Source organism: Anolis sagrei, chromosome X, assembly GCF_037176765.1.
Source record: "Anolis sagrei isolate rAnoSag1 chromosome X, rAnoSag1.mat, whole genome shotgun sequence".
NCBI classification, from domain to species: domain Eukaryota; kingdom Metazoa; phylum Chordata; class Lepidosauria; order Squamata; family Dactyloidae; genus Anolis; species Anolis sagrei.
Genome location: NC_090034.1, coordinates 100,170,799 through 100,191,641, shown reverse-complemented (window position 1 = coordinate 100,191,641; position 20,843 = coordinate 100,170,799). Strand labels below are relative to the sequence as shown.

General features: G+C 43.6%; 1 protein-coding gene across 1 annotated transcript in view; it reads left to right on the top strand.

Moving 5' to 3' along the window:
- LOC137094949 (homeobox protein meis3-like) overlaps window positions 1–20,843 on the top strand; it is a 79,587-nt gene that overhangs the window by 17,108 nt on the left and 41,636 nt on the right. Inside the window, exons 3-5 of the mRNA XM_067460961.1 lie at window positions 10,222–10,369; window positions 16,290–16,340; window positions 19,250–19,300. Coding sequence (XP_067317062.1) covers window positions 10,222–10,369; window positions 16,290–16,340; window positions 19,250–19,300 — 250 coding nt within the window. The remainder of the gene's footprint in view (window positions 1–10,221; window positions 10,370–16,289; window positions 16,341–19,249; window positions 19,301–20,843) is intronic.

The window sequence follows — 20,843 nt, the reverse complement described above, 5'->3', positions numbered from 1 at the left end:
GCTCAAATGTGAACACTGGTGGAGTTTGGGAAAATAGACCTTGACATTTGGGACTTTTACTTGCTGGGATTTATAGTTCACCTACAATGAAAGAGCATTCTGAACCCCACCAACGAAAGAAGTGGGCCAAACTTCCCACACAGAACCCCCATGACCAACAGAAAATACTGTGTTTTCTGATGGTCTTTGGTGTCCCCTCTGACACCCCCTCATTACCACCTTACTTACTTACTTAGGCGATCCCTCATTGGCTGAGTAGGATAGTCTTCCAGGATCAGTACTCTGGTGGGTCCGTAGTTGACTTTGAAGACCTATCTTTATGACCACCCCAGGGGTCCCGACCCCCAGGTTGAGAAATGTGGCTCTACTTCATTGAACTGCATTGTATGCATCTACATCAGGCATATGCAAACTTGGGTCCTCCGGGTGTTCTGGACTTCAACTCCCATAATTCTTAACAGCCGGAATTGAAGTCCAGAACACCTGGAGAGCCCAAGTTTGCATATGCCTGATCTACATTTACCATATCATGAAATTCCAACCTGCATTAATTAAATGGCAATGTAGATCCATCTTCAGATTCCCCAAATTTCTTCATCCTTGCTGGGATGATTATAAACAAAGCACTGGATGAATGTTTTGTTGATGTTTTTGGGTTGACATGAAAGTTCTTAACAATGCCAATAAAATTATTGGAAGGTGCGAATGTGAGGAACAGCATCGCAAAGATTAGTTTCTCTTTGTAGTCTTGTTGTTTTTCCTTCCTTCAGTGGGAAGAGGGTTGTATTGTCCAACTCTTTGCAAATTGCTTGGGTTGCTTTTCTTCCCAACTCGCCATTTGGCGCAATCGGGGCGTTGAAGGGGAACAGGCAGCTGTACCACTTGGCCATTTCATCCCAGTGCGGACAGATGTGTTTGTGAACAGAGCGCACGGATGCCTTTGTGAGCTCCGTGGCGCTTCCGGGATGTGGCTTCGCTCGCCCGGGAATTTTAGAGCTATGCTGACCTTCAAACAGAGCACTTCGAGGGATGCAAGTATTTTTTAAAGGATTAATATAATGAAAGAAGAGTTCATTCATTTTTCTTTGATGGTACTCCAAAAAAATAATAATCCAGTCCCTGAGGAAGTCTCTTGTCCCATTGAAGAAGGTGATGATATTTATTTATATCCAAAGTGTGTCTTGATCACTACATTAAAAAGCAACGCAATGCAAAACCTGCAATCAACAAATATTAAAATAGGATTAAACTTAGTTAAAAGCACCTATGGAAATTTAGAAAGAGACGTGCCTCTACTATTACATTTCTGTTCTGTTCAGCTTTGTAGTCATGCACCTTCAAGTCATTGTCGAAAGCTTTCATAGCCAGAATCACTGGGTTCCTGTGAGATTTCCAGGCAGTGTGGCTATGTTCCAGAAGCATGCTCTCCTGACGTTTCACCCACATCTATGGCAGGCATCCTCAGAATCTGTTGGAAACTAGGCAAATGGAGTTTATATATCTGTGGAATGTCCAGGATGAGAGAAAGAATTCTAGTCTGTTTGAGGCAGCCAAGCTTTGAAGCTGCAAGGCTATTCAGTGCTAATCAAGGTGGCCAATTGCAACATTCACACTTGCCTCCAACAGACAAGAGTTCTTTCTCCCACCCTGGACATTCCACTGATATATAAACCCAAATTGCCTAGCTTTTCACAATCTCTGAGGATGCCTGCCATAGATGCAGGCGAAACGTCTGGAGAGAATGCTTCTGGTGGTTTCCAACTTATCGCAACACTATCAAAAAGGTTTACATTACAAGATACTGTAAAGTTTCACTTACCTTTGCTCGTGAAACGGTCTGTATTATCCAGTGGAGCCTGCTTCCTGCCTGGATCCACAGCTGTTTCAATACATTAAGCGGCTGAGGGGGAATTGTTAGGAATTGTGGGAGTTGAAGTCCAAAACACCTGGAGGGCCGAATACTAATATTGTTCTAATATTAGTATATAATATTGTTATTATAATACTAATATTGTTAAACCTTTGTGTCCTGCTGGCACAAGGGTTCAACTCATTGCACCACCGGCAGCTCACAATATTATGATCAATATTATATGTACATACAATATTTTATATTATTAGCATAGAACAATATTAGTATTGTTGTTTATTCGTTCAGTCACTTCCGACTCTTCATGACCTCATGGACCAGCCCATATTATAATTATATATTATTATAATATTAGTATTATATGTTACTATATTGTACTATAACACTATACTGCAATATTATTAGTAATATTACATGTAATATATAATAAATAAATAAACTTTAATAAACTTTCCTCATTTTATTAATGATAGAACCAATTAGGAAATGGCATTTATAACCCAGAAATTGTGTTACATGGTGTTATTGTGTACCTTCAAGTCTTTTGGCAACCCGAAGATGATGCTATTAGGATATTCTTGGCAAGATGTTTTCAAAAGGGAGAATGCCATAGCCTTCCTCTGAGGCTGAAAGAGTGTGGCTTGCCCAAGGCTACCCAATGGGTTTCACAACCAAACAAGAATTCAAACCCTGGTCTCCCATTATCCCTATGCGCACTTTATCTGGATGTGCCCAAAGTCTTTCCATCTCTTCTCATCCGCCAACCTTTTCCACATCTCAGGTCTTTGATCCGATGGAAAGATTTATGGTCTGGTCTCAGGGCGCTGTGTCTTGTCACTCCTACACTTCGGTCAGTTGACAGCTCTGTCATTAGGAGGAGAAAGGTGGCCAGGAGAAGGGGATCTGACCCCTTTATAGCACCCCCCCTTCCCCAATCCATTTGTTTTTGGAAAGGAAATGCTCTGGGTTTCCTCACATTCCCCTCCTTCTTTCAGCTTTTTCCTACTTAGATGATGGGGGACATCCTATTTCAGAGTCTTTCCGCCAATGGTTGAATATTTTGCTGCATTGAGTTATTATATAAAGATTGTATTTCATCAATATACAGAATATATATATATTCTGTGATACCAACTTTAGACATGACCTCTGAGCTCTCTCCCCATTTCCCACCATCATTCTGAATCCCTATTTGTGAATAAGTCTCAGGCCTCTTCTACAGCGCCGTATAAAATCCAGATTATCTGCTTTGAACTGGATTATATGACAGTGTAGACTCATATAATCCTCTTCAGAGCAGATAATGTGGATTATCTGATATGTGGATTATCTGGATTATATGGCACTGTAGATGGGCCCTAAGAAGCGCTCTTGGTTAGTCTGCACCAGGCCTGGGCAAACTTCAGCCCTTCAGGTGTTTTGGACTTCAATTCCCACAATTCCTAACAGGCATCCTCAGAGGTTGTTTGCTCATTTATTGCATTTGTACGCCACCATTCTCAAAAAGTGGGGCCCAAGGCAGCTTTTGACACAATTAAAAGACTGGGGGTCCTTAGTTATAGTGAGGTTCTGTTCCTGACAAACACATTAGGATTAAACAAAGGGTGGATGGCCATCTGTTGGGAGTGCTTTGATTGTGTCCCTGCACATGAGAAGTGAGTTGGACGGGATGGCCCTTGGGGTTTTTTCCAACGCTATGATTCTGGGTTGCTGTGAGTTTTCTGGGCTGTATGGCCATGTTCCAGAAGTTATTTCTTGACGTTTCGCCCACATCTGTGGCAGGCATCCTCAGAGGTTGTGAGATCTGAGGTTGCCTGCCATAGATGTGGGCAAAACACAAGGAGAGAATGCTTCTGGAACATGGCCATACAGCCCGGAAAACACATAACAACCCAGGATTGATTGATTGATTGTTGTTGTTATAGAGCCCCCAGTGACGCAGTGGGTTAAACCACTGAGTTGCTGAACTTGATGATTGAAAGGTTACAGGTTTGAATCCAGGGAGCAGGGCGAGCTCCCGCTGTTAGTCCCAGTCCTGCCAACCTAGTAGTTCGAAAACAGGTGAATGCGAGTAGATCAATAGGCACCACTCTGGTGGGAAGGTAATGGTGGTCTATGCAGTCATGCCGGCCACATGACCTTGGAGGTGTCTATGGACAACGCTGGCTCTTCGGCTTAGAAATGGAGATGAACGCTAACCCCCAGAGTCAGACATGACTGGACTTAATGTCAGGGGAAAACCTTTACCTTTACTTTACCCTTATTGTTATTAGTTTAGTAACACAAAAACACAGTATGACACAAAAAAATGAGATATATATGCTGGATTTCGTATCGCAAAATCACAAGTCAAACACTTCCTAAGAGTTTAGTACTGCGTGATGTATTTTCGATTTTTTTGGTCGTGTCAGCAGAGACTTGAGAATCTGCAAGTCACTTCTGGTGTGAGAGAATTGGCCGTCTGCAAGGACGTTGCCCAGGGGATGCCCGGATGATTTGATGTTTTATCATCCTTGTGGGAGGCTTCTCTCATGTCCCCGCATGAGGAGCTGGAGCTGCTAGAGGGAGCTCATCCACCTCTCAAATAAGATGGCCTTTTGCAGTTGAGAATCATTATTATTATTAGTAGTATCATTGCCATCATCTCCAATTTTACTCCGTGTGATGTATTTTCGATTTTTTTTTGTCGTGTCAGGAGAGACTTGAGAATCTGCAAGTCATTTCTGGTGTGAGAGAATTGGCCGTCTGCAAAGACATTGCCCAGGGGACGCCCGGATGATTTGATGTTTTATCATCCTTGTGGGAGGCTTCTCTCATTTCCCCACATGAGGAGCTGGAGCTGCTAGAGGGAGCTCATCTGCCTCTCAAATAAGATGGCCTTTTGCAGTTGAGAATCATCATCATTATTATTATTAGTATCATTGTCATCATCTCCAATTCTACTCCGTGTGATGTATTTTCGATTTTTTTTGTCATGTCAGGAGAGACTTGAGAATCTGCAGGTCACTTCTGGTGTGAGAGAATTAGCCGTCTGCAAGGACGTTGCCCAGGGGATGCCCGGATGATTTGAAGTTTTATCATCCTTGTGGGAGGCTTCTCTCATGTCCCCACATGAGGAGCTGGAGCTGCTAGAGGGAGCTCATCTATCTCTCAAATAAAATGGCCTTTTGCAGTTGAGAATCGTTATTATTATTATTAGTATCGTTGTCATCATCTCCAATTCTACTCCGCCTTTCTCACCATAGGTACTCAAAGAGGCTACCAATGCTATGACATCCTGGGAATTGCAGTTTTACAAGGTCTTTAGCCTTCTTTGCCAAAGAGGACAAACTACAACTACAATTGCAGATTTACAAAGCCTTCTTTGCCAAAGAGGACAAACTACAACTCTTGGGATTCCATAGTATTGAGCCATGGTAGTTTAAATAGTGCCAAACCACATTAATTCTACAGTGTAGACACACCCTAACTTCTAATTCTACGACGACAGATGAATCAGTAAATCAAACATTTGTTCCCTTCTTCTCCAGCAAAACTATTCCGTAGATCAGGGAAAAATCTGATGCTGGTTGGAAAAAGGTTTGACGGAGCAAAACATGATGGGGTCCCCTTCTTTCGGCCTACAGTTGGAGACTTTCCAGCCATCTCAAAACAAGACTTATTTTTCCAGTAGACCCTGAAATACTCAGCCTGCATTCGCTTCGTTTTCCAACAAATCCCTGCTTACAGTTAGCCATGGTTTTAATTTGCCATTTCCCTCCTCTTTAAAAAGGAGGGCAGCAGTGGAATTATTTTGGCATTTTGCTTCTCTCCCCACCTTATTTTTTGGAGGGGGGGCATCTTTGTTTTGTTTTGCGTAGGGGGATCTTAAAAGTTCTGCGGAGACGCTCACTTAGCAGTTGCGAGGCGCTGGGCCTCAGCTACAAATATTTGTGTAACATATGGTGCGTGAACTTGTGTAATGTATGGCTGGGAACACTCTGTCTTTTTCGCTATCCATCCAAATCTGGCGGATGGGAAGGAAAAGGGGGAGGATGGAGGGGTGGACCTCGACTAGTCGGAGCTTGGAGTCCCGGAGACGTAAATCACAGTAAGTCACGGAGCAGGAGGGAAGTGGGTTTCCACCCCGATGGAGAGCTTTGAAATAACTGAGCTTTTGCAGAGCAGAGTACTGGTTTTGGCCTCCCAAGTATTTCCTTCCATGGTTTGGACTCCGGATTTGACTCATTGATTGCTCTGATCTTAATACTTACTTTACTTACTTAGGCAATCTTTCATAGCCTGAGGATGATGAACCTCTTGACAGTAGGTCCATAGGTGGTTGTGGAGCCCTATTCTTGATCCTCATGTTCTCCCACAGTGAGGACATCAGTTTCCAGATGGAAGGTGGTCCTGGTTCGGGTTGGCTTGATGCACCTTCCTCTTGGCACATTTCTCCCTTTCGACCTCCATTCCTGCCTCTTTGAATTCTGCAGCACGGCTGGTCACATCTGACCTCCAGCTAGAGCACTCAAGGGCTAGGACTTCCAGTTCTTGGTGTCTATGCCACAATTTTAAAGGTTGGCTTTAAGCCCATCTTTGGTCACTTCTGGAGACATCTGCCCTTGCGCTATGCTGCTCTGCTGCTGAGTATGCATGCCCTGTGTGGGACACATCTCACCATGCTAAAACAGTGGATGTGGCTTGTAATGAGACATGCCGCATTATCACGGGGTGTCTGCGCCCTACACCACTGGAGAAACGACACTGTTTAGCCGATATTGCACCACCTGACATTCGCCGAGAAGTAGCAGCCAATAGTGAAAGTACCAAGGCAGTGACATCTCCAGCCCATCCCTTGTTTGGGTATCAGCCAACATGTCAATGACTTAAATCAAGAAATAGTTTTCTAAGATCTACAGAGACACTCGCTGGAACACCTCAGCAAGTGAGAGTCCAAAAGTGGCAGGCTCAAACCCAGAACCCCAATCAATGGCTGATACCAAATGAGAGACTTCCCCCTGGGCACACAGAAGACTGTGCGACTTGGAAGACGCTGAACAGACTGCGCTCTGGCACCACGAGATGCAGAGCCAATCTTAAGAAATGGGGCTACAAAGTGGAATCCATGACATGCGAGTGTGGAGAAGAGCAAACCACTGACCACCTGCTGCAATGCACCCTGAGCCCTGCCACATGCACAATGGAGGACCTCCTTGCGGCAACACCAGAAGCACTCCCAAGTGGCCAGATACTGGTCAAAGGACATTTAATCAACTACCAAGCTTGCAAATTTTGTGTTTTGTCTGTCTGTTTGTTTTGTTCTGTTAGAAATGTAATACAAATGTCTGGTTGCCCCTGACACGATAAATAAATAAATAAGCCCATCTTTCAATCTCTTTTCCTGTTCACCAAAGTTACGTTTCCCATTCTTGAGTTGGGAGTATAATAACTGCTTTGGGAGATGGTGATCGGGCTCTGATCTTAGACCAAAGTCCAGCACATTCAACACGACACCGATTTTTATAGATTATCCATTGAGTGTCTTCCCTTCCGTTCTTATTTTTTGTGGGTAGGAGTACCCACATCATATGCAGCTCCCTTGGGGATATTCTACATTGCGGAGTTAATGCATGCAGTTTGGCACCACTTCAACTGCCATATCTGAATGCTATGCAATCAGGAGAGTTGTGGTTCTACTTTAGCCTTCTCTGCTGAAGAGTTACAACTCCCAGGATTCCATAGCATTGAGCAGTTAAAGTAGGCTCAAGCCTCATTAATTCTATAGTATAGAGCAGGCCTGGGCAAACTTGAGCCCTCCAGGTTTTTTGGATTTCAACTCCCACAATCATAACAGCTTCAGGCCCTTTCCTTTCATCGTTCAGCCACTTAAGCTTATGTTCCTGTGTGAAATGCAACTTGTAAGGAAGGTGCCATATTGGCGGTTGTTGCAATAATAATAGTAATAATAATATTTATTTATTTATCGTGTCAGGAGCAAACCAAAACAGTTGTATTGCATTAAAAACACACAAACAAAACACATTTGATATTCTATTAAATGTCCTTTGACCAATAGCTGGCCACTTGGAGTGCCTCTGGTGTTGCTATAAGAAGGTCCTCCATTGTGCATGTGGCAGGGCTCAGGTTGCATTGCAGTAGGTGGTCTGTAGTTTGCAAGTCGCTTCTGGTCGCTTCTGGAGTGAGAGAATCAGACGTTTATGAAGACGTTGCCCAGGGATGCCCGGATGTCTTGCAGTCCTGCGAGGAGGCTTCTCTCATGTCCGCCATAGTAGTAGTAGTAGTAGTGATAGCAGCAGCAGCAGCAACAACAACAACAACATTATAGTGCCATTGCTGTTTATGTCTTTTACCAGCCTCCTCAAAAAACTAATTTCCTACCCATAAAACTAATTTTCTGCCTGCCGGGGGAGCTGTCGCTTTCATCGTCCATCTGCGACGCTGATGAAGCACTTCCGCATTCCCCACATACTTCCCCGCTGGAATGCTTTTGCTGGAGTCTTCTTTATGGCCTCATAAATCAGTTAATTTAGCCTGCCCACACTTTAAGGTGGTACCTAATTTTCCTACTTGACAGATGTAACTGTCTTTCGGGTTGCAAAGGTCGACAACAGGCTACACACAATTGGTTGGAAACCCACTCCAACCTGGGCTGGCTTCGAACTCATGACCTTTTGGTCAGAGTGATCTTAATGCAGCCAGCTGCGCCACAATCCCGGTGCTCTGTGTGTAAAATCCGCATTTAGACTGTTCTGGTCACAACATTTTGATTTAGGTGATCCTTTAGAGCAGGCACGGCAAACTTGGGCCCTCTAGGTGCTTTGGACTTCAACTCCCACAATTCCTAACAGCCCCATGCCCTTTCCTTTTTGTCCCTCAACTGTTTAGAATTGTGGGAGTTGAAGTCCAAAACACGCGGAGAGCCAAAGTTTGCCCGTGCCAGCTTAGAAATGTGAGAGGATGTTTCTTTGTAAGCCAATCCAATGAACGGACACCAAATAGTCCCAAATGTGTCCTTTTCTCTGTATCCACAGACTTGTTGGATTCTTGAAATCAAACACTAATCCAGTGGTTCTCAACCTTCCGGATGCTGTGACCTCTTAATACAGTTCCTCATGCTGTGGTGACCCCCAACAATAAAATTATTTTTGTTGTTCCTTCATAATTGTATTTTTGCTACTGTTATGAATTGTTATGTAAATATCTGACATGCAGGATGTATTTTCATTCACTGGATCAAATTTGGCACAAATACCCGATACGCCCAAATTTGAATACTGGTGGGGTTGAGCAGGGATTGATTTTGTCATTTGGGATTTGTAGTTGCTGGGATTTATAGTTCACCTCCAATCAAAGAGCATTCTGAACTCCACCAATGATGTAATTGAACCAAACTTGGCACACAGAACTCTCATGACTGAGAGAAAATACTGGAAGGGTTTGATGGGCATTGACCTTGAGTTTTGGAGTTGTAGTTCACCTATATCTAGAGAACTGTGGACTCATACAATGATGGATCTGGACTAAACTTGGTATGAATACTCAATATGCCCAAATGTGAACACTGGTGGAGTTGGGGAAAATAGACTTAAGGAAGATGTACTTCACCTACTTCCAGGGAGCACTGTGAACCCAAACGACTATAGAGGGACCAAATTTGGCACAAATACCTGATACGCCCAAATTGAACCAAACTTGGCATACAGAACTCCCATGACCAATACAAAATACTGGAAGGTTTTGGTGGGCACTGGCCTTGAGTTTTGGAGTTGTAGTTCACCTACATCTAGAGAGAACTGTGGACTCATACAATGATGGATCTGGACCAAACTTCGGTTGAATACTCAATATGCCAAAATGTGAACACTGTTGGAGTTTGGGGAAAATAGACCTTGACATTTTGGAGTTGTAGCTGCTGGGATGTATAATTCACCTTCAATCAAAGAGCATTCTGGGCCCCACTAAGGATAGAATAGGGCCAAACTTTGAACACAGAACCCCTATGACCAAACAAAATATACAGTGCTTTCTGATGGTCTTTGGTGACCCCTCTGACAACCCCCCTCAAGACCCCACCAGGTATCCTGACCCCCAGGTTGAGAAATGCTGCATTAGTCAATGCTGTGTCTTTGTTCAATAATTTTCCTTTATTTTGAATGACCTGCGATCACCAACAAACAGGAATCCTTAAGTATCAGTCGGTTCTGATGGTATGAGAGGTTGAGAAATGGAAAAACTCATCAGGCCAAGGTCCTGTTCCTTGCTCTAGCTCCTAGTTTCCCTGGTTTCTCTACCAAGCTGCTATGTTTGCATTTGTGCCATTTGCTCAGCCTTTTTCTCTCCTGCGGCAGGCACCCCCTGTTTCCGCTGCTGGCCCTGGTCTTTGAGAAATGTGAACTGGCAACCTGCTCTCCCAGGGATACCTCTGGCTCCTATCCAGGAGGAGACGTCTGTTCCTCGGATTCCTTCAACGAAGACATTGCCGTCTTTGCCAAACAGGTTGGTTTTGGGAGAACGGACCAAGGGAGGTGGAGGATTTCACCATTGAGGAACGCTTGGGGGTTGAATAAGAAGTGAATCTTCTCGGTCACTCAACAATACGCTTTGCTAAGCCACCTGACCTCTCATACTTATCAAACTCACAACTTATAAATACATTAGTAGAGTCAATCCAAATTTATTTGGCCTTAAGAGTCATAAAATCATAGAATCGTAGAGTTGGAAGAGACCCCCCAAAGGCTATCCCATCCAACCCCATTCTACCATGCAGGAAAATACAATCAAAGTCCTCCTGACAGATGGCCTTCCAGACTCTGCATAAAAGCCTCCCAAGAAGAACACTTTATCAAAGTATTTTGATTAAGACTTTGGTCTCTTGATAGAACCAGGAGTTGGGTCCATAGTAGTGGATAACTATTCACGAGGAAGAACTTCCTGACTGTAAAAGTCGTTCAGCAGTGGAACTCTCTGCCCCGGAGTGTGGTGGAGGCTCCTTCTTTGGAAGCTTTTAAACAGAGGCTGAATGGCCATCTGTCAGTGGTGATTTGAATGCAACATTCCTGCTTCTTGGCAGGGGGTTGGACTGGATGGCCCATGAGGTCTCTTCCAACTCTTTGATTCTATGATTCTTGTCATCAGGAGATTGTATTTTTCTCTAGAGCAGGGGTTCACAGACTTTTTCAGCAGAGCAAAAGTTTCTCATGGAGCCCCAAGAAATGTTTATATATTATATTATATATAAAATGTATATACAAAATGTATATGTGTGTGTATGGCATGTGCAAATTTTTTTGACCAATAAAAACCTAACAGTGTTTCACTGGAAGACCCCAGGGCCCATTCAGTTCAACAACGCTCTGTAATGCAGGAGAAGCACACTTAAAACAGCCCCAACAGATGGCCACCCAGCCTTTGTAAAAACAACAACAACAACAGCAACCCTACGGGCTATTCAGTCCAACCCCCCTCCCCTGACATGCAGGAGAAGCACAATCAAAGCACCCCCAATAGATGAAATAACAACAACAACAATAATAATAGTAATAGGAGCAACCCCAGGGGCCATCCAGTCCAACCCTCTTCTACCACGCAGGAAAAGCACAATCAAAGCACCCCCAACAGATGGCCATCCAGCTTTTGTAGTAACAACAACAACAGCAGCAACCCTAGGGGCTATTCAGTCCAACCCCCCCCCCTCCCCGCAGACATGCAGGAGAAGCACAATCAAAGCACCCCCAATAGATGGCCAGCCAGCTTTTGTAATAATAATAAACATAATAATAGTAATAGGAGGAACCCCAGGGGCCATCCAATCCAACCCCCTTCTGCCATGCAGGAAAAGCACAATCAAAGCACCCCAACAGATGGCCATCCAGACTTTGTAGTAACAACAATAACAGCAACAGCAACCCCAGGGGCCATCCAGTCCAAGCCCCTTCTGCCATGCAAGAGAAGCACAATCAAAGCACCCCCAATAGATGGCCACTCAGCCTTTGTAATAGTAATAATAATAATAATAATAATAATAATAATAATAATAGGAGCAACCCCAGGGGCCATCCAGCCCAACCCCCTTCTGCCATGCAGGAAAAGTACAATCAAAGCACCCCCAACAGATGGCCACCCAGCCTTTGTAATAATAATAGTAATAATAATAATAGGAGCAACCCCAGGGGGCATCTAGTCCAACCCCCTTCTGCCATGCAGGAAAAGCACAATCAAAGCACTGCCAACAGATGGCCACCCAGCCTAATAATAATAACAATAATAACAATAATCGTCTTCATCATCATTTAATTGCAAAGAATTGCAAAGAATCTGGCATAGACCAGTAAAGGTGGCCCCACTGGGTGTAGTGCCTCAAGACCTTGGCTTGCACTTAAAAACAATCAGCACTGACAAAATTACGATGTGTTGGCTGCGAAAGGCCATCCTACTCGAGTCTGCACACCTTATTTGTCAATCCATCACACAGTCCTAGGCACTTGGGAAGTGTCTGACGTGTGATCGAATACATAGTGATCTTGTTTGGTTTGTACCAATCTTGTTGTGTATCAAATAAATAATAATAGTTATAGGAGCAACCCCAGGGGCCATTCAGTCCAACCCCCTTCTGCCATGCAAGAAAGACTTGAGCCATGGCAGTGAAAGTGGCATCAAACTGCATTAACTCAGCAAGGTAGATAGATGCACCTCTGTGTGTAATCTAGTCCCTAACAGTGGCAACTGATATCTTCTGAACTTTAAAGGCGCTGTCCAAAGTGCTGAATCCCACACCTTTAATAGCTCTTAAAAGACTGATTAAAAACAAGGGCACCTACTGCTCTTATTATGGAGTGCAGCTCCACTGTAGCATTAATGCATTTTGATGTCACTTTAACTACCATGATTCAGTGCAGTGGAATCACAGGAACAGCATTTGTAGTTTGTTTTGAACTACAAATCCCAGGATTCTATAGCATTGAGTCATTGAGTAGTTAGATGGATCCCGTCTCCAAACCATCTCCTTATTGTGCATGTATACACAAATAGGGATATTTTCCAAAATCCAAAAACACTTCTGGACCCGAGCGTTTAGGATGGAGGCTGCAATGAAAGACACACACACACACACACACACACACACACACGGCCGAGTATCTTGATCTACATACCTGTATGTAAACTCTGGAGTCTTGAAGGAATAATGTTTGGAGTTATTAAACCTTAAATGCTCCCCAGGATGATCAAACAGAGTGACATTTATGGCTTAGAGGCCATCAAATCACTCAAGCAGTAAGACCGAGTACAGAGTATTAAAATTTGTGAGACGCGGATCGTATTGAATGGAGATAAAATCCCTTTCTTCAGCGATTCAGATTGCACAGGTTGGGATATGGATATAGATATCTTTGTGTCGTGTAATACAGAGCATTGCCAAATTCATTTTGAAACAAATCGTGGCTTGGCCCTCCAGGCGTTTTGGACTACAACTCCCACAATTCCTAACAGCCGGTAGGCTGTTAGGAATTGTGGGAGTTGTAGTCCAAAATGCCTGGAGGGCCCAAGTTTGCCCATGTCTGGTGCATAATCTGACCTTGGAACCCACTGTCTCTTTGTTTCTTTTAATTTTACAGAAATCAGGGCAGTATTGGTCCAAACATTTTGACATTCTGACTGGGGATGATGGGAGTTGCAATCTAGTATGCCTGGAGGGAATCAGAATGGGGGAAGAGAGGCCTCTGAGTGAAACAATAGCTTTTGAGTCTCACCAAAGCTTGAACAAGGTCCCCTCAAATGATCTGGCAAACTTGGACCACCAAAAGTGTATCCGCACTGAAGAACTGCTGCAGTTTGACTTCACTTTAACTGCTACGCTTCAATGCTATGGAGTCATGGGTTGTTGTAGTCTGATGAGACACCTGTCTGGTAGAGATCTCTGAAGACATTGTAAAATTACAATTCCCAGAGCATTGAGCTGTGCGAGTTAAAATGGTGTCAAACTGCATTAATTCTGCAGTGTAGATGCACCCCAAATACTCCTACATTGTTGACCCAGATATGAAATGGCCAATCAGAAATTTCCCAAATTACCATAATATTAAGGCAATGAAGTTTGGCGGACCTTTCCAGGAAAACAAAAGACAACTTCCAATCAAACCCATGCTGTTTTACTTGGGATAACAACAACAACAACACTTAATTTGTATTCTGCCCTATCTCCCTGAGGGGACTCAGGGCGGATTCCAGCATATACATTCAATGCCATGAAACAATGAAACACAGATACACAGATAAAGGTAACGGCTTCCCCTTCATCTCTGGCTCTGGGGAGTAGTGTTCATCTCTATTTCAAAGCCGCAGAACCTGAGTTGTCTGTAGACACCTCCTAGATCAGTGGTTCTCAACCTGGGGTCCCCAGATGTTTTTGGCCTATAACTCCCAGAAATCCCATCCAATTTACCAGATTTCTGGGAGTTGAAGGCCAAAAACATCTGGGGACCCCAGGTTGAGAACCACTGTCCTAGATCATGTGGCCTGCATGACTGCTTACCTTCACACCAAGACAGTATCTATTTGATACACAACAAGATGAGTACACAGCAAACAAGATCACTCTGCTGGCTTTTGTATTCGATCACACATCGGACCCTTCCCAAATGTTTAGGATTGTGTGATGTATTGGCAAATAATGAGTGGAGATCCGAGTAGGGTAGCCTTTTGCAGCTGACAGATGGTAATTTTGTCAGCGCCAATTATTTTTAAGTGCAGGCCAAGGTCTTGAGGCACTGCACCCAGTGTGCCGATCACCACTGGGACCACCTTGACTGGCTTGTGCCAGAGTCTTTGCAGTTCAATCTTTAAATTCTCATATCATGTAAGCTTTTCCAGTTTCTTCTCATCAATTCTGCTGTCACCTGGGATTGCAGCATCCACGATCCATCCTTTGTTTTTTCCCACGATTGTGAGGTCAGGAGTTTTGTGCTTCAAAACTCTGTCCGTCTGAATTGGGAAGTCCCAGAGTAGTTTGACATTTTCATTTTCTGTAATGTTTATTATTCCGTAACTTACTATTTTATTATTCTGTAACTTATTATTTTATTACTCCGTAACTTATTTTATTATTCTCTCGTAGCTTGACCTATAAAACCTTAAATGGTTCCAGCCCCGCTTACCTGACCAAACGTATCTCACTCTACAAACCCCCAAAGACCTTAAGATCATCTGGAGAGGCCCTGCTCTCGATCCCACCCCCATCGCAGTCATGATTGGTGGGAACGAGAGACAGGGCCTGCTCGGTGGTGGCCCCTTGGCTGTGGAACTCTCTCCCTAATGAGATCAGATCTACCTCCTCCCTTATGACCTTCTGGAAGAAGCTCAAACCCTGGTTATGGGATCAAGATGGTTTTAATGGACTTTTTAGCTCTCAGAATCTGGGATGCTCTTATTGTCGCTTTGACAAGAGAGAGACAAGAGCTGATGGCAGTGGATTGATCTGGAAGACGACATGAAACAGCAAAGTGTTTTAATGTATCTATAATTGTTTTTAATGAAGTTTAATTGTATATTAACCTTGTTTTATTGTTTGGCACCGAATGGTGCCTGTTGATAGCCGTCCTGAGTCCTTCGGAGGCGAGAAGGACGGGATAGAAATGCTCCAAATAAATAAATACACTTATGTTATTATTCCGTAACTTATTTTATTATTCGGTAAATTATGTTTTTATGTTTATGTTTATTTATACCCCACTCTTTCTCTCCACAAGTAGACTCAAAATCAAAGTCCAAAGGATATCCCAGGCATAGGCAAACTTTGGCTCTCCAGGTGTTTTGGACTTCAACTCCCACAATTCCTAACAGCCTCAGGCCCCTTCCTTTTCCCCCTCAGCCGCTTAAGCGGCTGAGGGGGAAAAGGAAAGGGCCTGAGGCTGTTAGGAATTGTGGGAGTTGAAGTCCAAAACTTCTGGAAGGCCAACATTTGCCTATGCCTGGGATATATCCATGGACCATTGACAAGAGAGGGATTTATGTTGGAAAGACGACTGGGTCTGTTCAGTGCATTGCAACCACTTAGCACCAGGACTTTGTCTGGAAAGACAGCCATGTGGTGGAAAACTGGCCTTGGGAGGAGGGAAGGAGGAATGCGGAGGAATTCGAAAAGCGGAGGGGGCTTCCAGGGGGAGAAGCGGGGAAGTTGCAAACTCTTGAAAGTGAAATATACATCCTCCTGCCAGCTGCATCTCTCCGGGGACGAGAGAGCGAGAGAGGGAGGGAGTCGCATTTTTTGTTGTTAACTTTCCAGTTTCTGGGAAAATGAGAGAAACAGATTTTTCAACCGATGCGCATCTCAGACTTCCCTCTGTCGTGTTTTGCCCCCTACTAACGCTCCGTCTCTTTCCTTCTCTTCCTCCCTCCCCACTCCCCAAATCTCTATTTTTAGGTTAGGACAGAAAAGCCCTTATTTTCTTCCAATCCTGAACTGGATAATTTGGTAAGGATGCCTTCTTGTTTTCCGATCTCTCTTTTGTTGCCAGTGGAAACATAAAGTACTATATCCGTGTTCCTTGTGGATCTGACATCCTTTTCTGTTCCATAAGGGACTGGGGAGGTCTTTCTGTCTCTTTTGTTGGTAACTCTCCTCCTGTTCCTACCTACGTGCCTCACTTTCCCCAATGTCCTTGGGTTGCTTTATCCCACAGGTCTGGAACTGGCAGCCAATGGGGGCCAAACAGAGTTTAGGAAGTCTTTGTTGGTTCAGGATTGTCCAAAATCCTGAAGTTTCTCATCCAAATGAGAAAAGTGTGGCATAAAAGAAACCACGTGTAGTTCACGTTTGATCAGCCCACACACTAGAGCCCCTGGTGGCACAGTGGGTTAAACCCCTGTGCCGGCAGGACTGAAGACCGACAGGTCGCAGGTTCGAATCCGGGGAGAGGCGGATGAGCTCCCTCTATCAGCTCCAGCTCCTCATGCGGGGACATGAGAGAAGTCTCCCACAAGGATGATAAAAACATCAATTCATCCAGGCGTCTCCTGGGCAATGTTCTTGCAGACAGCCAATTCTCTCACACCAGAAGCGATTTGCAGTTTCTCTAGTCACTCCTGACACAACAACAACAACGAAAAGCCCACACACTGCCTTGCCAGGGAAAGAAAATATGCCACACAGATGAACAATCTATATAAATAAAAATGTAATGCTCGTTTGTGGGATTAACAGAACTCAAAAACCACTGGATGAACTGACACCAAATTTGGTCACAAGACACCTATCAGGCCAACGAGTGACCATCACTCATAGCCCCCCCCCCCAAAAAAAACAGCGGTAAGGACTTAAAAATCCCAAAAAGCAAAATGACAAAAAGCCAAATGACAAAACAGAAAAAAGAGAAGGAAGAGGGAGGGAAGGAAGGGGAGAAAGAAAGAAAGAAAGAAAGAAAGAAAGAAAGAAAGAAAAGAGGGAGTGAAGGAAGAAGGAAAGAGAAAAGGAAGCAAAGAGTGAAGGAAGAGAAGAAAGAGGTAGAGAAGGAAGAAAGGAGAGAAAGCAGAAGGAAAGGAAGAAGGGGGAGGGAAGGAAAGGTAGAGAAGGAAGGAAGGACGGAGAGAAAGAAAGAAAATAAGGGAAGGAAAGAAGGAGCGAAGGAAGACAGGAAAGATGAGAAAAAGAGGGAGGGAAGGAAAGAAGGAAAGAGAGAAGGAAGGATGGAAAGAGGTAGAGAAGGAAGAAGAGAAAGATGAAGGAATAGAAAAGGAGGAATGAAGGAAGGAAAGAGAGAAGGAAAGTAAAAGGAATGAAGGAAGGAAAGAGGGAGCAAGAAGGGAGGGAAAGAAGGAGAGAAAGAGGGAGGGAAGGTAGGCCACAGCAACGCATGGCAGGGGACGGCTAGTCTATATAAATAAAAATGTAATGTTCGTTTGTGGGATTAACATAACTCAAAAACCACTGGACGAATTTACACCAAATTTGGACACTATACCCCTAACAGGCCAACAAGTGACCATCACTCATAAAAACACTGAAAAACACAGCAGACGGGACTTAAAAAGCCAAAAATAAAAAAATGCATTACAATGCATGTGCAAAAACACATATATACACAAACACACATATACACAACCATACACACACACATACACACACACAAAACACATATACACAGACTAGGCCACAGCAATGCATAGCAGGGGACGGCTAGTCTATATAAATAAAAATGTAATGTCCGTTTGTGGGATTAACAGAACTCAAAAACCACTGGACGAATTGACACCAAAATTGGACACATGACACCTATCAGGCCAACAAGTGACCATCACTCATGAAAACACTGAAAAACACAGCAGAAGGGACTTAAAAATCCAAAAAAGCATAAAGACACTACAGTGCACGTGCAAAAACGACTCCCCCTGGCAAACAAAACACACAATAGCACATCCACACTCTCTTCTGGACTACAGTTCATAGCATCCCCTAGACAAGGCCCTTTAGGAGAGGAGAATGATCCAAATGCATTGCTTCCAAGATGCAAGATTTCTTCTCCTTGGAGAGCATCCCAATCCCTGCGTATTTCCAATTTCCTATTCCTGGACAACAACTCCCAGCAATCCTCCAGATAGACAAGACAGACAGACAGACAGACAGACAGATAGATAGATAGATAGATAGATAGATAGATTAGATAGAAGTAGACAGGTAGGTAGGTAGATTGATCAGGAGTACCGCTGGGAGTTGCAGCCCAAAAATTAGGTGGAGAAGGAAGAATGGGGAGAAAGAGGAAGGGAAAGAAAAGAGTGGGGGGGGGGGAGGAAGGGAAGAGGAAGAGAAGGAAGGAAGGAAGGAGAGAATCAAAGAAAAAAAGGGAAGTAAGGAAAGAAAGAAAGGCGGAGAGAAAGAGGGAGGGGAGGTTGGTCACAGCAACACGTGGCGGTTACAGCTAGTGAAGAATAAATAATTTATTCTTTGTAAATCAGAACAACAAATTTCCAATCATGTGATCAGCCCACACGTCCTTTTATGACATTATGTGAGTCAACGCAACTGATCACATGATTGGAAATTTGTTGTTCTGATTTACAAATGGTCTTTCTTCGTCCATGTGGATAAACTCCTTCAGCAGCTCATGAAGCGAGAGCACACCCCAAACTCTGTCTCTCTCTACTTCTCTCTTCTTCTCTCTGTGCTTCTCCCCAAGCATGTGCATAGCTCAAGCCTGAGAAATGTAACAGTAACCAAAAGTCCCAGGCTCAGCCATCTCCCCGGGCATAGCCCGACCAATCAGCTTCATGCATCTTATTTTACAGTAACGGATTTCTTGCATGTTCCAACAAAAAAGACAACAACCCTCAATCAGGACTTTGGCAACCAACCTTTTTATTTTAATTCTTTTTTTTTTCAAATTTCAGATGATCCAGGCCATCCAAGTGCTGAGATTCCACCTTCTGGAGTTAGAAAAGGTTTGCTTTCAGATTTCGTTGGATCCCTTTCCTCTGCCTTCATCACTATTTATTACTATTAATTCTATTAATTACTATTTATTAGGAGTCCCCAGTGGCACAGTGGGTTAAACCCCTGTGCCGGCAGGACTGAAGACCAACAGGTCGCAGGTTCGAATCTGGGGAGAGGCGGATGAGCTCCATCTATCAGCTCCAACTCCTCATGTGGGGACATGAGAGAAGCCTCCCACAAGGGTGATAAAACATCAAATCATCCGGGCGTCCCCTGGGCAACATCCTTGCAGACGGCCAATTCTCTCACACCAGAAGTGACTTGCAGTTTCTTAGGTCGCTTCTGACACGACAAAAAAAAATCACTATTTATTGATTTACTAGCTTGGGAACCCGGGGGTGCCCGGATTATTTGAGAAAGGCATTGTTTGTTTTTTGAAGTTTGGTAATATCAGTTAGGTAAAGTATAACACAACATTAGAAAAAAGCCAGCCTTTCCTTTTGTTTTTTATGAATGCTCCCAATAGGAAAACACATAAGGATGTGGGTGAACTACACTTCCCAGAATCGTGGATCAATCCTTCCCAAACCCTGCCATTATTCAAAGTTGGCCACACATTTTCACTTTTATTATGTGTATAGATAAGATAGATAGATAGATAGATAGATAGATAGATAGATAGATAGATAGATATTATGTGTATAGCTTTACTGTATCAGAAGCAAATTGAGGGTACAATTATAATGTATTTAAAACACAAAGAAATTTAAAAAGGAGATTCCATCTGAACATAAGGAAGAACTTCCTGACTGTGAGAGCTGTTCAGTAGTGGAACTCTCTGCCCCGGAGTGTGGTGGAGGCTCCTTTGGAAGCTTTTAAACAGAGGCTGGTTGGCCATCTGTCAGGGGTGATTTGAATGCAATATTCCTGCTTCTTGGCAGAATGGGGTTGGACTGGATGGCCCACGAGGTCTCTTCCAACTCTTTGTTTCTATGATTCTGTGATTCTAAAAACTTGGCATCATACTAAATGTCCTTTGACCAGAAGCTTGCCACTTGGAGTGCCTCTGGTGTTGCTGTGAGAAGGTCCTCCATTGTGCACATGGCAGATCTCAGACCACATTGTAGTAGGTGGTCTGTGGTTTGCTCTCCTCCACACTCGCATGTCGTGGACACCACAACCTCTGAGGATGCCTGCCATAGATGTGGGCAAAATGTCAGGAGAGAATGCTTCTGGGATATGGTCATACAGCCCAGAAAACTCACAGCAATCCAAAAGAAAGAACATTTTAAAATATTCAAGGATGCCCATGTTTTTCAATTGTTGAGAAGGATCTTGGGATGAGAATAATAATAATAATAATAATAATTATTATTATTATTATTAATAAATAATAATAATAATAATAATAATAATAATAACACTTTATTTGTACCCCGCTACCATCTCCCCAAGGGACTCGGTGTGGCTTACATGAGGCCAAGCCCAAACACAACAATACAAGCAGTAATCACAACAATACAAGCAATTAAAAATAAAGAACATGGACAA